This window comes from Podarcis vaucheri, assembly GCF_965113315.1.
Source record: "Podarcis vaucheri genome assembly, chromosome: 3".
Lineage (NCBI taxonomy): Eukaryota > Metazoa > Chordata > Lepidosauria > Squamata > Lacertidae > Podarcis > Podarcis vaucheri.
The window spans coordinates 73,936,124-73,953,679 of NC_138761.1; the positions used below are offsets into that span (position 1 = coordinate 73,936,124).

At 40.9% G+C, this 17,556-nt stretch overlaps 2 protein-coding genes across 3 annotated transcripts in view; one reads left to right on the top strand and one right to left on the bottom strand.

Annotated features, from left to right (window-relative positions):
• Positions 1-17,556, bottom strand: part of CDC40 (cell division cycle 40) — an 89,368-nt gene that overhangs the window by 54,732 nt on the left and 17,080 nt on the right. The gene's annotated exons all lie outside the window — the stretch shown is intronic.
• WASF1 (WASP family member 1) overlaps positions 1-17,556 on the top strand; it is a 38,065-nt gene that overhangs the window by 8,557 nt on the left and 11,952 nt on the right. For both annotated transcript variants that reach the window (XM_082216780.1, XM_082216779.1), the window contains one exon: positions 13,101-13,259. In XM_082216780.1, the coding sequence (XP_082072906.1) occupies positions 13,127-13,259 (133 nt within the window). In that variant the 5' untranslated portion in view covers positions 13,101-13,126. The remainder of the gene's footprint in view (positions 1-13,100; positions 13,260-17,556) is intronic.

The following is a 17,556-nucleotide window of genomic DNA, read 5'->3' on the forward strand; positions in this document are numbered from 1 at the left end:
ATTAATTCTTGGCTTTTTAGACTGCTGTTGAGTCACTAATGAAAAATCTTTAAAAAGAAGGATGTGTTCCAGTTTTGAGTTGGTACACCGAGTACAGAAGCATCCATATACACCAGCGAACCAAGAGGCTGCCCATGTGGTACTGTCTGCTCTTATATTTTGCCCCAAGCTTCTACTGTAGATATGCCATTCTCTGTTTTATCATGGCCATGCTAGACATGTACCTCCAGGGTGAGCTGTGTTATAGCAATGACAAAACTGTTCTGTGCCTTCCAGCAGGGATTCCAAACTGCTCAGGCAGATAAAGGCCCTTGCATGCAGTTAAATCTTGCTTGTAATGCATTGAAGGTTTGGCCACAGTCAATCTGTAGCTGAGGAAAGTCTTGCTGGTAGAGAGATAGGATTTCTGAGAGACCTCTACAACAGCCAATATCCTCCTAGATGTGTCTATCTCTTTGCAGCTCTCTCTCATTCTTTAACCTCCTGTTAGGCAAACTTACCCCAACTGCTGCAAAGGTCTGGGTTGTGCACACTTGATTTTTATATTGAAGAAGGGAGATGGAGATTTTTAGACCTTGAAACATATTGTGCAGTCCGTGGATCAAAACAACTGTGCTGCTTTGGTTATTTCCCTTAATAGACAATGTATTTTGTGCTCTCCTCCTTTTTTGTTATTGTAAAAATAAGTTGTCACAGTTGGCGTTTTGTGCAGACAAAATCTTTGGATTCAACCCAAAATCACCAGCTCAGGTTCTGAGTAATAACAACACGTGCTTTATTCCTTGTTATTGGAAATCATGGGGGGGAGAGACAAGAAAGCACTTTCTATTAAATAAGCTTTTATGATGCACGGAAGAGGGCATCTAGAATTTGTCACAAGAAGGTAAACGATACTACAAATAAGAGAATAAACAAAAATTATGCAAAATCATAATACATGATATAGAGCCAGTTTTTCTGAAGGCAGCCTTAGTTTTCACTGCCAGCAACAAATAACAGATCTTGCTTTCTGAATTCTGGTTAAAGAAATAACTGCTGCTCCCCTGCTAAGAACAGCAAAAAAAATCTGGGAAACTTGCCCCAATCCTTCTTTTAGCCATACAGAAGATACCACATTCTTCCTTTAGCCATTTTTGTGTTTGTGGTCTCTGCACTGCTGGAAATGTGCATATGTAAAGCTACCTACAGAATTGTGTGGAGCTTTAAGAACAATGTATTTGTAGCCCTGGGGAATAAGGTGGATTCTTCTTTGTGCACAGATAATGCGTAGAGTAATATTTATGTTTCTGTGGAAATTTTGAATGTGGCAATATTCATTTTGCTGATATGGACATCTATATCCTTTATTCACAAGAATATTGAATCCTATGCCATAGAATATGTATTTCTGGCCATGCAGCAACAAGCTACTCAAGCTACTATGTTGGTCATGGAACACACATTCACTGTTTGATTTTGTTCATGCAGAAGCCTTATCTTTGCTGCTCTTCATATATTGATGTTCAGTTTGCATATCATAGTTACCACCTCTGTTGACTACAGTCCTGCTTTTTCTGTGCAGGAATGATTTCAGTCATTTGTAGGCCCTTTGTTACCATAGTGTCATGTCCCCTTACTGCTGCTTCCCTGATCCTACATACTGTACTACTGGCTGACACTAGAGAGGGTGGGTTCCGGTTCATCCCTCAATACTATTACAGCCACAGAGTCAAAGTTCATATCGGAGAAGTAGGCGTGGGGGAAGCAGGGGAGAGAAAGGAAAGTGGCTAGAAAGTGAAGCATTGTCCTTCAAGTCTGGCCTTTCACTTGTTCCCGCATACTACCCCAGCACAGCCTCTTATTTATCAAGCAGTGATCCCAAATGTAAGTGAGAGTGATTCCTAGGGGAGGGAGACAGAAATGGTTGATTCTTTTTCCTGCCAGTGCTATAGGAACTGGAGTCTTTTTTAGTTGCACCATGAGGCAAAAGAGAAGCAGGAAGAGGAGAAAAAGGGCTAAGATTGGGTTGTGTAATTGTGCTGTTAAAGCGTGCCCACAAGGATAAACAAAAATGGTGGCATATAGGTCTAATTTTGAGGGTTGCGGTTGGCAGTGGTTCAGTTTGTGTGTTGGGATGAGGCCCCTGACAGGTGTCCAACCATGCCAGCTGCTGAGGAGAGGAAGGCCCTCATGCTTCTTAAGGGAAAAAACCCCACATTATTTATTTAGCCCCACCCATCTGACTAGGTTGCATTCTGGGCAGCTTCCAACAAAATATAAAGGGACACAACAATTATTAAAAGCTTCCCTAGACAGGGCTGCCTTCAGGTGTCTATGAAAAGTCATATAATTGTTTGAATTTTTGACATCTGGTGGGAGGGCGTTTCCCAGGACAGGTGCATAGGCGCCGACTCCATGGGGCTTGAGGGGGCCCGAGCCCCCTCAAAAATTCGTTTGGGGGGGCTCAGCCCCCCCAATAATCTCGGGCGGCGGTGGGCGCGTCCGCGGCTTTTATAGGGCGCCCGGCGCGCACCAGCTCGATAACGGGCACCGGCGCGGCGGGGGGCGCCGGGCCGGGGGAGGGGGGCGGCCGGCCTGTCTCCTTGGCAACCCCATTGAGCAGCGCCGGCTCCCCCGGGAGGGCCATCCCCCCGCGCCGCCGATCGCCAACACCGCCGACGCTGTGGCTGCCCGAGCCCGAGCCTGAGCCCGAGCCCTACCCGAAGCCCGAGCCCGAGCCCGAGCCCGAGCCCGAGCCCAAGCCCGTCAGTCAGTCAGTCAGTCAGTCAGGAAGGAAGGAAGGAAGGAGAAATGGGGAGGGAGACGAGGGAGGAAAATTGCGCGCAGGGTGAAGAAAGGAGAAGGGCGAACGAGACGAGCTTCCAACCCAAAAAAGGGCTGGAAGACTGGGAGGATGAAGGATCGGGAAAGAAAGCGACGCCTTCCCCGCCCGCGACGTCGCCCGCTTGTCATTGGCAGCGCAGCGGGCGCCCAGAGGGGCTGGGCACCGGCGCAGGGCTGCTCCACAGCCGCGGAGGACAGCTGCGCGGCTAGCAAGGTGCGCCGCGTAGAGCGTGGCCCTTGTGTGGCCCGGTGGCCAGGCAAGCTCGGGCGGGGACCCCCATGCGAATCTAAGACGGGAGAAGAGGGCAGAGCAAAGGGGGTCCCTTCCCCAACCTCCGGCTCTGAGACTTCCCTGTGCCCCAGAAAAGCGAAAGGATTTTCTCTTCTTCTTTTTTTATAAATATTTTATTAAGTTTTCAAATACAAAGTTAGAAACATACACTGAAGAAAAAAGTAAAAGAACAAGAAAAAGAAAAAAAGAAAAAGAAGAAAAGAAAACCAACCATTCAACACATTTTTTATATAACTAACTGGACTTCCTCGCATCTCCCTTACCCTGCATTCTTTATAATAAAGATATCAGCAAATTATTACCTTGTTTCGTACCTTATTTTGTACTTTTCAAATACTATACCTCTAAATTTAACATACTTTTCATCAGTTACTTATATCTTAAATTAAACATAGTATTACCTTAGATTTTGACCTTTTCTTACTTAAAATATAATTTCCTGTTTCCCAAATCTAATTGCTGAAGCTATAGTTTCTGAATCGTGTAAATTTTTAACATTCATACAACTTATATTGTTTTTGTAAATAGTCCTTAAATTTTTTCCAGTCCTCTTCCGTTGTTTCTTCTCCCAAATCTCGGATTCTGCCAGTCATTTCAGCCAGTTCCATGTAGTCCATCAATTGCGTCTGCCACTCTTCCAGTGTGGGCAAATCTTGTGTCTTCCAATATTTTGCGATAAGTATTCTTGCTGCTGTAGTTGCATACATAAAGAAAGTTCTATCCTTCTTTAACACTTTCTGGCCAACAATGCCCAAGAGGAAGGCCTCTGGTTTCTTGGGAAAGGTATACTTAAATACCTTTTTTAACTCATTATAGATCATTTCCCAGAAGGCCTTCACTTTTGGAAAAGTCCACCAGAGGTGAAAGAATGTCCCTTCAGCCTCCTTACATTTCCAACATTTATTATCAGACAGGTGATATATTTTTGCAAGCTTGACTGGGGTCATGTACCACCTATAAATCATTTTCATAATATTTTCCTTCAAGGCATTACATGCCGTGAATTTCATTCCGGTGGTCCATAACCTTTCCCAGTCCTCAAACATGATGTTATACCCAATATCCTGAGCCCATTTTATCATGGCTGATTTGACTGTCTCATCCTGAGTGATTTTCTCTTCAACCTGCCCTCCATCCTCTTGCAGAAAACTCTTTGCCTGCCCTGCCCGTATCTCGTTTTTGCTTTTTAATTCCACACACGCACCCTTCGGACTTCGTGGCAATCGGGCGCGCGGGTGAGTTTCCTAAGAGAGTGAGGACCCCCGCCTCCTCCCCACCTGCTCCCTCGCCAGCCAGCCAGCCGCGCGCCCTAGCCGGAGAGCCCCGGCCGTCCCCGTCGCGCAATCGGCTGGATCTCCCTTCAGCAGGCCGTGCTCACAACTCGGCCCAGGGACCCCCAGCAGTGGATCTCCGGCTCAGCTGAAGAATCCGGCAACAAGCCCCCTGCTCCCCAATCGCTCCGCTGAAATACGCTCCAAAACCCCCCAGATAGGCCGCTGGCCGCCAAGTCTTGTGGCGCCCTGAGCGAGGGTCTCTCCCCAACACCGCCACCTCGAACTGCGTTCTCCCGGCTACCCGAGCGAACCAGCGGCAGGACCCCGGTATGGGCCCCCCCAATATTTTTTATAAGTCGGCGCCCCTGGACAGGTGCAACTACCAAGAAGGCCCACTGCCTGGTTCTTGTAACTTCTTGCAATGAGGGAACTGCCAGAAGTTCCTCAGAGCTGGGCCTCAGTGTCAGGACTGAATGATGATGGTGGAGGCACTCCTTTAGATGTGTTTGCACCTGGCTTTTGACTACTTATAACCAAGTGAAGATGCCTGGGTGCCAGGATGGCGCCTGACATCTCCACCATCTGAAGGTGCATGCCTACGGATCATTTGATCTGGACCGTTTATACACGCTAATACCCCATCTTGTAGAATTCTATCAGTTATATTTTATCTGCATAATTAGAATGAATTTCTGGAACCAAAATGCTTTTTCTGTGCAGCCTAAGCAGAAGCAGTCACCATTAAGAGAAAGAGGTCAGAATATGCCAATATATATGTGGACTCTCCATGGATTTTTTCTTTAAGGTCTGAAAGCTCTTAACCTAGCTCAAGGTTGTCCTCTGAACTAACCAGATATTTAACTGAGAATCAATCATAATAAGTCTGTCATATGAAAAACAAGACTTTAGAGCCATCTTGCCCCAAAATGGCAACTAGACATTCTGTTTTGACAACTGTAACTCCTTTTAAGGAGCCATTTGGTGTCTAGGTTATATACCTGAGTTTCTGACACTGTCCTCAGGTATATAGGGCCAAACTGTTTAGGGCTTTAAAGGTCAACACCAGCACTTTGAATTGTGCTCAGAAATGTACTGGAGCCGATGTATATATATATTTTAGGACTGGTGGTATGTGCTCCCGGCAGCCGCTCTTAGTCACCAGTCTAGCAGCCATATTCTGGATTAATTGTAGTTTCTCAGTAACCTTCAAAGGTAGCTGTACGTAGAGTGCATTGCAGAAATTCAAACAAGAACATCTCCATTTCTTCCCCCACTCCCCAATCTTGAGAAGCTGAAGAATCTTAATTTTTCATATATGTGGAGCATACTAAAGTTCTCAGTTTTTTGAGGTTGCAAATATATGTACAAAATATTGGTGTGAAAATCAAAACCTACCTATAGTGCTTCTTAACATTGCCATATATATTATGTAATTCAGTGGTACTAGATTTGTCCCTAGTAACAGCCGCATGTTGGGCTGTCAAATTTCAGCAGCTCCTTCTGGAATGCTAAAATTCAGCATCACCCCCACCTACCTCTCTTGCTCCGTTCTACATCACTGTTGACACGTCCCCTGTGGCACCAGTGTCCAGTGCAGCTGAACCAGTTACACTAGCCTAAAATTGCCTCTGGCAACAGGGCTGGTTCCAGAAACATTCCTAAGCAGTAGCAGCAGACATAATTAACAACTGGGAAGGGGGGGAGGGAATAAACCTTATCAGTAATGGACCAGCAATCCTATTAGATTCCAAATAACTATACTGTCTTGTAAATCTGTCTGGTTCCAATTGGCTACTTTGAAGGAGGAAGAGTTTAAGAACTGGTGCAGTTGCTTCTGGGTCAATGAAAAAGCTGTATGCCCACCTTGGCCTCAAGGCAAAAAACCTGTTCCCTAAGAGCTAGAAGCTCAGTGGAATGAGGACACACCCATGACTTCTGTCCAGCAGGTAGATAGTTTATACATGTGACAAACTGTGCAATGCATTGGAAATTCCTCACCCTTCTGGTGATTTTCTACCTTCATATCAGTTTTTGTAATTTATTGTGTTACTTTATTTGAGAACTTGGCATTTCTTAGATCAAACAGTGGAGGGGCAGAGGCCTCCTCACCCTTTTGCCTTACTCAGCTGCTTAACTTTTCTGTTAGCTTGATCCTTTGTTTCTGGGGCCAAGACACTGTATCAGCTGGAGCTCCCTCTAGTTTATGGAGCTGGCTTAGTCGCTGGGCTAGCTACCCTTAGCTGCTGCTGAAGCCAATGATATAATGTGGTCGGACTCAACTTCCAGGGATTAGGAATTTGAAAGGGTGGGGGGATTTAGGAAGTGAGGTGTGGACAATGGATGTCGACCAAGAGGTATGTGGACAGTGAGTAACTAGTCATTGATGCTCTGTTGAGGATTCATTTTTTTAAAAAGAAAACTAAATAGGTTTTACCTGGTTTTAAACTGAACTGAATGCTGAAATTTGAGTCTCCACAGAGCCTTATCTAAAAGCGATGCCTATGTATGATTCTAAACTGACTCCCTCTAGCTAGGTTTGTATTGTGTGGAACTGTATTGGTGAGGGTGAGGGGATTATTCCTTCTCCAAAGTTGGGATTTAGTCCAGTTTTTTTGTATTTGTTTACTGTGGTCCTTGTAGTTTCCTTGCTAGGGTAGAGCTGAAAACTTTTGGTGGGAGAAGTTTGGAAGAGACATTCTTCACTCGGTCATAGCAGAGTTAGCACAGTGGCGGTTGCTTCACGCACATTAAAACTTTGTTAGATTAGCATCTGGCCACATCCATCTTTAAACAAACGTTCCTCATGAAAATACTTCAGCTAGAATACATTACAGACTCTTAGCTTTACAAATAGGTGAATGTTCTACCCACAGTTTCCAGAAATTACAGCAAACAAGTCTCCATCTGCTGGCAGTAAAATGAAGTTGAAAAAGGTTCCAAACAGCTTAAGTCTGAGTAAGATACAGCGACTGGCAAATTCAATAAATAAGAGAGAAGAAATTAAAAGAGAAGAACTTGGTTTTCTTTCAAAAAGGATCATGCAGTCTTTGGGCTAGCAAAGATGCAGACTTTAAAATCTCCCTTTTGGAGAGATTCAGTTCACTTGCAGGATCAGCTGTGGTGGGAGCCAAAGCTGCATGGTTCCTTGCTTGTTTCAGGAAGCAAGAAGTGGGGGAAACACAGAGGTAAAAGCTGCTGGGAGCCATCTATGGGACACTCACTGGCAACATGACCTCAGGGCTTAGGTTAACCCTTCTTATGCATGCATTTGTGAGTCAGTAACTACATCTTTACCTGCACCACATCTGGTGCCACGTAAGATGTCAGGTGTGGGGCAGATGGGTATGGTTTGGTGGGCACGGGCCAAAGATTTCTCACCACTGAGAGTAAAATGTTCAGATTTGGACCTAAAAACTAGCCCCAACCTGAGAACTTTAGCAATATACAGTGGTACCTCGGGATGCAAACGGGATCCATTCCGGAGCCTCGTTCGCATCCCGAATGGAACGCAAGACGTGACGGTGCGTCTGCGCGTGCACGGGTCACATTTTTATGCTTCCGTGCATGCGTGTGACATCATTTTGAGCGTCTGCGCATGCGTGAGCGGCGAAACCTGGAAGTAACACGCTCCGCCGCGGAGCACAACTCAAACGTGCTCAACCAAAAGCACATTCAGCTCGAGGTATGACTGTATAGAACAGCAGGGTAAGGTTTCAGTAAAGGTGTTGCTTTTTCCTTTTCCACTCCTCATCCTCTGCAAGAGTCAAACCATTCTACAAAGCACTTATTTGTCATGATCCTATGATCCCATTTGTCTTCAGTGGACAAAGCTGGGGATTCAGAGGTGTAGAAGGGGTTTCCCCTCAGAACTGGCCCTATGTTTTTTTCCTGCAGCACAGCTCAAACCTGAGGAAGCCATTTTGCAGTCTTTGGATTCCAGGCCTGAAGCTCCAACAGAACCAGCACTCTTTGAGTCAACAGCTAGTGATCTTGATGAAGTCTCTTTAACTGATGAGACTTCATTTACTAGAGGTGGAGGTAGTCCTGCAGCTTCATCTAATGCTAAATCTTGGTTTGCTGTTCAGCAAACCTTGCACAGAACTATCCAAGACATTTACTGATTTGCTTGGACTTTGCCTTATCAGAACCTGACTTCGGCTTTGCTTGACTCTTGTTTTATCTGAACCTGAATTTTGTCATGCTTGATATTGTCTGACTAGAAGTTGAATTTGGACTTGCTTGATTTTTCCTTGTAAATTTGTGCTTAGCACTCTCGTCCTGCTTGAGCGCAAACCTCACCCAGCTGAGACCACCATCTGAAACAGACAACTATTTTGCTGTTCAAGGTCTTTGTGGGGAAACACCTCTTAGGGGCTGGTGTTACACTGCAGTATTTTGTTGCAAGTCTTTACTTCCATATTCAGAATTTGCATTACAGAATAGAAGCCACACTTATTCAAGTGTTTGTGTTATTGCAATAGTCAGAATTTCAACTGAATGACTGTGCTATTCATTGTAATGTCAGAATGATAAATATGGGACTTATTGCTATGGCAGTAGTGTCACATGATATTAGTGTTTTGAATCAAAAACAAGCACATTGCAACCTAATGGGATGCTATATATGACTACGTGGTAGCAGTTTTTCAACACCTTAGGTTGCAAAGAAATTTTATTGTAAAATGGTACTCTCAAAAGAGCAATTATTTCATTTAGTTTGAAAAATCTGATTTAAATATAATTTACTTAACATCTCATCACATTCTGAAAATTAATAATAACTTGTATAGCTAAAGGTGTACTGTGAGTACAAACTTGAAGTAGGATAGCAATATTTCTCAACAATGGAGCTCAGAATTTTAATTTGATAAAAGAATGCTAGTTTACATATTGCTAACCTTTTAAATAAAATTGCAGACCCTTCTGCACAATCCAGCCATGGACTCTCTAGGGCACATTTTGATTTTCAGTAGAAGATTTTAACCCTGCCAAAAATATATCTGTATAGAATATATTCTGAGAACAGCTGGGAAGAGCACTGCCCCTGGTTTGGCTCCAGTTCCATGTTCTGTTGCCAATCAGTACCTCTTTCATTAATTTAGCATTACTGTATTCACATTTATTTACATAGCACCATTAACATATATGGCTCTGTACACAATTAAAGGAAGTAAATCTACCACGAAGCATGTACAGTCTAAAACTATGAATACAGTTAAAATAAGTTAAAACGTACTTCCACATTTTCAGACTCTAGATCCCCTCATCACACAGTAGTCATAAATCAGCCCTTGGAGAGTGATAACAAGTTGATCACTGTAGTAGTAGTAATGGATTTCTTGTATCAGCAGGGGCTTCACCTAGATTACCTTTGAGATCCTTTCCAACTCAGTAATTTCTTATATCTAAAACATTTTAAACTTTTATCACTAAAAAAGCAGTTGTTAATAATTGGAGTTATAAAATATAAAACTTGATAAATATATTTAGGGAGCTGAAAATTTCTTGGGTAAGATCCAGTGTTGGTTATACTCAGAGTAGGCCCATTAGAATTAATGGACTTAAATTACTTAGCACTGGATAGTACTAATTTCTGAGCAACTGATTTCCTGTGATCTTAAGGAATGTTAGGCAGTTTTTATATATAAGAGAATAGCTTAAATAAAGTATTTTTTAAATTCTATAATAATTTTTCAAATGAATCTAAATTAACTATATATCACTCTTTGAATAATCAGCAAATTAGGTCATATATGATATGAAGGTTCCTAGAGACAGACCTTTGAACAATAGATTTCATTTTGTCTGACATGATTTATTATTTCATTAGCTTCCAATTTCCAACTTGGATCTTCAGTATGGTCAGTACAATGAGCTGCACACATTTATCACCCCCGCCCCGAACATCGCTTCTTGTTGTCTGTATGTCCTAGCCTAGAATTTAGGAGTTATGGTTCTTCACCAAATATATCCTGCTCCATTTTTTAAAAACCAACCTTCACATTTCTGAAGAAGAGGGGGAATTGTGAGCAGGAGGGTGAGTGTCTCTTTGAAAAGGCAGCACTATTAAGGGAAGACACTGTGTGTTGAATTCCAGGCCAACGGTCCATTCTGTAGCATCAGAATGACAGGAGGTGTTCAGTATGATTAATGGAATCACAGCTCTGTGATTGACTAGCCCGTCTGTGCTTTCTGTGTATTTAGAATTCTGCCACTGATGACTAATTGTGAAGTTAACATTACAGTAGAGGTTGAACTGCAGTTTTTTTGTTTTTAATAGCAGAGTGAATTTGTGCATCCCTGTTTTAGCTGTTAAAGTTTAGGTGTAAAATAAATGTACAGTACTAGACTGCATTTTGCTATTTATAGGAAATAGGGGACTTTTTGAATTTGAAATATATTCTAGACTACCTTTAACATAAATTGGTGTGCATTTTATTTAAACTCAGATTATTCAACTGTTGTCTGAATTTGAAAAGCAAGTTATCCTTAAGTAGTGAAATTGATTTGAGATTCCAACTGTACACAAGCAGTGTTCATAAAAAGTAGATTTTAGAGAAGGAAAGCCTTCACAGAACTCTAAAAATTATAATTTATTAATGATGTAATTATATCCTTAGAAGATACAGTTTGTTTAAACTATTCACTTTTTTAGCTTTAAAAAGGGATTGGTTATCTATGGCTGTCAAGAATACAAAGAGCTGTTGTGATCAGCCATAGAGCTTTTGTGGCTGTATGCTATACGTAGCAGCAGTGGAGAGATAATGAATAAGCTCAAAGTGAAATCATTTTGAAAAAAATAGGACTAAAAAAAAAAAGCAGTTTTATACTAAATTACATTAATTTTTATTTTGGGGAGTGCATATAATGGGAACAAAAATCAGCCTGTGTACTAATAGATGCACTTCAATGCAGTTTTTTATAGGTTTAACTCACCCTAAAGTAAGCACAAGTCCCCACTGATTTCAGTGGGAGATAGCTGTGCATTTACTTAAATTTCCCATTAAAATAAATGGAGTTAAATGTGCTTAGCTGTAGCTGGATTGTGGAACAGGTATGTTTTTGAAGAATACAAAAACATCAACACTGTCAGAAATTTGAAAGTGTATTTGTTACTATTGTACTGAGTCTTGTAAGCCACACAGTGAGAGCAATGTGTTCTGAAAGGAGAGTTAACAATTTTTAAATCAATGAATAAAATATACTAGAAATGTGGCTAGACATGTTGTAGTTTTTAATGGGTACAATATATTTTTAGGGCTATTCTTGCTTTCCCTAACTTGAGACAGAACACTAAAAAAATCTATTTGTTTTTAATGTAATAAAAAGCACATTATTTAGTGACCTAGCCACCATCATCCATGCCTTGGGTAACTTCACAGATTGACTAGTGTAATGCTTCTAGACAGGGCTGCTCTTACTGTCAATTTCAAAACTTCATCTAGTCCACAATGCAGCCAAAATGGAAGAAGGTTTTAGTTAGATTCATACGCACAAATATGAGAAAAAATAATATATATGTAATTTCTCTAAAAGTATACATGTTAAAGAGACAGAACATACGGTGACAGTATCTCTTTAAAAGAAACAATGATAAACAATGATAAAAATTAAGTGGAATGTAAACTAAATTGAATGAATTTTAAAATAGTATTTTTATACATTTGCATGGGGGTTGTGTTCTGGATCATTGTGCCATGTCAACAGTTGTACGCAAGACCATTCCACCCCCTTCTGGTGTGGAAAACTATACAGTCAGAATATAACTGATCCAACACCAGGCAGAATTAACATACCAAAACTTAGGGTATGTTCATATTACTGCTTACTCTGCATCCAGTTTTCTAATTGGATTGGAGCAGATTTGAGGATAAAGCACATCAAACAGAAATATTTGTCAAGAAATCATAGGGTTGGTATGGATTGTAGCTAAAGTCGGCCCAGTATACCTAAAGGAGCTTCTCCACCCCCATAGTTCTGCCCGGACGCTGAAGTCCAGCGCCGAGGGCCTTCTGGCGGTTCCCTCACTTCAAGAAGTCAAGTTACAGGGAACCAGGCAGAGGGCCTTCTCGGTAGTGGCGCCCGCGCTGTGGAACGCCCTCCCATCTGATGCTGATGGTGAATGCAGCAGTGGGAGCACATTAGATGTGGAATAAGCAGTAGTATGAATGTACTTTAACCAAAGGTACCCATACTTTCAGTGGTCACCCCTGGTGTTGGTTGCATGATGAGGGATCAAGGACAATGGAATATTTACAACATCCTAGTTTTGAAGACTCTTGATTTGAATTTCATTCAAATTCTGGATGAAAATCATTATTTAATTTTTGCGCTTGCTTTTGTAGTTATATAGTAACTAAAATGTTATGCAAAGAAAACCATTTACAAATAGTTTCTCCAGTTGTTAATTCTTTATTGTTAATCCTATGTTACCTGAAAGTAAGCCCCATTGTACATAGTGGACATGCAAAGGTCATACTGTTCACTTTTCATAAGAAAAGTATTTGTGGCATTAACAACTACATTTGTAGCATTCTCAAGTAAGGGAAGTTCAAAATGAACAGCAGTTGAAAGAAAAACCATTTTGTAGTTCTCTTGACTTTACATTACTGTAAAGAATGTATATAATGTCTAATTTTCCCATTATCAATAAGTGAGCAATGATCTTGGTAATTAAACCATGTTGTAATTTATCTCCTGTCTTTTCCTAGGTGTGCTGTGTCATCGATATCTCAGGATGCCACTGGTAAAAAGAAACATAGACCCTAGGTATCTTTGTCATACAGCACTACCACGAGGCATCAAGAATGAACTGGAATGTGTTACAAATATTTCCTTGGCAAATATAATCAGACAACTAAGCAGTCTAAGTAAGTACCCAGTATATTAAGGGACAGTGCATTTTGAGCTAATGTGTAATACAGCTGCATTTTATGGTTAAACAAAATAAAATTACTCTCTTCAAAACAATTAATTCATAATGTTCATCCCATCTTTTTTGAATCATTCCAAAATGTTATATGTCCCCATCAATTGTGCATTTAACAAAATGTATGATGTGTAGTTTTATTGTTGACTTTAATGATCTTAAAAGAACTGAACTGGCAGTTTTGCAAAGTTTATATAAAGACTATAGAACTCAGGCAGAAATTTCTCTCTGTACTCTGCCAACTTGCTATGTGTCTGACCCGCTATTTTGAGGATAATATTGGGATAATACAACTGCCATGTCTCTGTTGGAGAGGCCCCTTTTATGCCCTTCTGCCTTTCAGTAATTTTCACTCTTCATTTGGTTTTTGGTTTTTTTTTAAAAAACTAGATTTTAGTTCTGTACATATTTTGGGCAGTTGTACTACTTATGGAGCACAATGACAATTGTTAGTGAATATTAGTAGCCAACATGTGCAGTTGCCATGCAAAACATAGATATAATAAGGCTCCTGCTCAGTAGGCTAATAGTGTTAACCTTGCCAAAGTTAAAGGGACTCGACTGATTTAATAAAAGAACAATTGACTTTTGAGACTGGTAACCTAAAGCAGAAGATTGGTAGCTCTACACAATTTTAAGGAGAGAAGGTTTATATTCCACCCTGGGGAAAGCTTAATGGTAGAGGCTGCTCCCAAGACATCCTGAATAAAGAGGAAAAGCAGGAAAACAGGTGGTTGCATATGTTTAAATTAGAGTAAACAAGAAACAAACCACTGATTTAATGTTCAGAGAAGGGGGGTGGATATGGGATATTATTAATGGTAAAATTCAGAACCACTTTTCAACTCAAAAAGGGTCCTCAAAAATATAATTGAAAAATAACAATATACAAATAAGCATAAACTACAAAATATTTGCAAAACACAGATTGTGTAAATATGAGCAATATAAATATATAATAGTATTTTGGAATGTTTTATGTGTTTGCATGAGTACTGTTCTAGTCTATCATGCTTATATTAAGTAGGCAGTAGAAACCTCCAGTCCATGGGCCATGCCATTTTGGGTGGCCATGCCCAACCGTCACTCACTTTATATCATATGACATCAGGTGCAGGATGACTAAAGTTACACCTGCAGAGGACAATCAGATGCCTTAAGAGTTTGCTCCCAGTTGTTTCTTAGCAGCCCTGGCCTACTGTTTTTACATGGAATCAGAGCCACCTGGTGTCATATGACATCAGATGATTGACAGATGTGGGTTGGCCACTTTTTTATCCAGTCCATTGGACAAAAGTGGTTCTCCATCCCTGTCTTAAGTGTTTTGTCATAAACCTTAGGGGTACTGGAAGTAGTCTATATGACCTTTCCTAGTAGCACATTTAATGATTGATCGTTTATATATTTCAGTTTTTGTACTGATCTTTTGCAAAAACAAAGACACTATGGCTCTATTTAACCAGATAGCAGGAGTTTGGTAAAGCTGAAATAATATTACAGTCTTACGTGTAGAAAATCGAAGCTGATTTCATACCACAGATTTCATATTTTCACTTGTGACCTATGTTCTAAAGTATGCTCATAAAAACTTGTTTATTCATTCTCAAAATAAAAATAATTTTAAAAACATAGCTGTAGGTTAATTGCCCTGAACTACACTTTGCTTTATGTATGTAGCAGAAGTGAAAAAAGGAAACAATAAAGCTTTCCCCCTTTTCTATATTAATTTTAAATGAAGGAATACTTTAGAACCCTACAGCAATCTTACTGAAATGTATTGTTTTTCCCTCTGAGCTGTAACCACTTCAAAAGGCTATCAGGTGGAATATGGTGCGCGCAGTACTGGCCTGAACTGCAACTGTTTCTAGTACATTTTAACCACTGTCATTATCATTTTCCATCCTGTGTCAGCCAAATGCATCCTAAGGAGCTATAGCATGTGCATAGCTTGTCTAATAAATTAAAGTCTTCAGCTTCTTCAGGATCCTTGACCCAGAAGTTCATTATGACTTAAATTAAAAAATGAGTATACATCTCTTTTTTCAAATATGCTTATCTGGTGTTTTTATACTGGAGTATTTGACTGAGTATTAGAATAGGGGAAGACTCTGTAATGTGTTTCTCACTAATTAAAAGTTGTGTATGTGTGTATGGTTTCATTTTGTTTTTAAAGTGACCACTTTAATTCAGTTCTCTCCAAGTTGGGAGAGATGATAACCAGCACATGCATAAGAAATCTACTACTTACATGGATTATTCAGTGAGCTGCTGCCCTGTTCCCTGCATTACCACATTGAGTATCATGTCTTAAATTAGGTGATCACTCTGGAGTTTCAGGTGTACAGAGATAATATCAAATTCCAGATTCTTCTGCTAGTTAAGAGTTTTGCCAAATACCACTGAGACTGTAACTGTGGCCTGGATAAGATCTAGCTTTTAGCCACTAGTGGTTCCATCTATATATCATTCTGAGTAGCGAAAGCAAGCACATGAAAACGTATTAACAGCAATTGCACTTCCATTTGTTTCTAGGATTTATTGCTCCCCCTTCACTATGGGTGCCATACAGCAATATAATAGTTCAATAATAAAATCAACTAAAGCATTTTACATCTCAATAAGGTGTGTCTTAAATATATATCTTAGCTGTCAAAGGCCAGGATAAAGAGGTGTGTCTTCAGCATACAGCAAAAGCTGTACAATGAAGGCACCAGGCACACTTCTCTGGAGACAGAATTTCACAGCTTTAAGGGCTGCCACAGAGAATGTCCTCTTCCATGGCCACTAGGTTGGCTCCTCTTCCATGATTAAGACATACATGATAGATGTTTTATTACCACCAGGCCTAGTGTTTAACACACTACCACCATGCCAGTTATGAACTATCCCCCTGAAAGATTGTCAGAATGGGAGCATGAGCATTTTCTTCAAACATTAACTTTGTTCCTCTGGTGGACTGTCAAGTTTCAGCGGTTGAGAAGTTCAGTATATGTGCAGGTATATTTCAATGCATTATATGGTTTTGTATCTTAAAATACTACAAGGCGAGCATTTGAGGATAAAATGGGATTGCAGGATTTGAGATTTTATAGAGGACAAGCTCTCTGGTAAGCCTAGTCACAATTATCTCAATAATGATGGGAAAGATCAAGGAAGTACAATTTTTTGTGTAAGCTATGAGCCATTCAGTGACAGGAATTAGCTTTTATATTGCATGAAACCATGGGATGTAGCAGGCTTTAAATATAAAGCCTGTTGGGAGAGAACTGTAAGTCCCAGTGAAATTCTTCAGGCAAATAAACAAGAAGTGACATTTTGAAATATATTATTGTATCTTTTTCAGGTTTATAATTACATATATGTGCATTTTAAATAAAAAGAAAGAAAAGATTTCTATCAAAATGTTGGTAAAACATTGATGATTGTAAAGGTAAAGGTAAAGGTACCCCTGCCCGAACGGGCCAGTCTTGACAGACTCTGGGGTTTGTGCGCCCATCTCACATCTATTGGCCGGGGGCCAGCGCTGTCCGGGGACACTTCCGGGTCACGTGGCCAGCGTGACAACGCTGCTCTGGCGAGCCAGAGCCGCACACGGAACGCCGTTTACCTTCCCGCTGGTAAGCGGTACCTATTTATCTACTTGCCCCCGGGGGTGCTTTCGAACTGTTAGGTGGGCAGGCGCTGGGACCGAGCAGCGGGAGCGCACCCCGCCGCGGGGATTCGAACCGCCGACCTTTCGATCGGCAAGCCCTAGGCGTTGAGGCTTTAGCCCACAGCGCCACCCGCGTTGATGATTGAGACCTTATCAAAACACTGAATGCTTGGCCAAGATAGTTGCATTTAAGGTTGCATGGCATTCAGTGTTTAAAAAAATTACAAAATGCTGTGCAAGCCACCATTACAGACCTGTGCCACTTTCTTATTTTGAGAACTCTGCTCTGGCAACTTTAATTGCATTAATTTTGATACAGCAGAAGACTGGCAACACTCCGGATTCAAAACTGAATCATGTAGTCATTGAATCCATTTTATTTCATTTGCAAATACATATTTAAACACTTCCTTCCATGGTTATCATGTGCATTTCATATTTTTAGAGTGCTACTGATTACTGTAATTCTGCCGTGGGAATAAAGCATCAAATGTCTTGTTGCACCTGGGAGAACACCGGGTAATAATGATTGAGAAGGGAAATAGGGCATATCCTGGATGATAAAATAAAAAGTGTAAACTCCTAA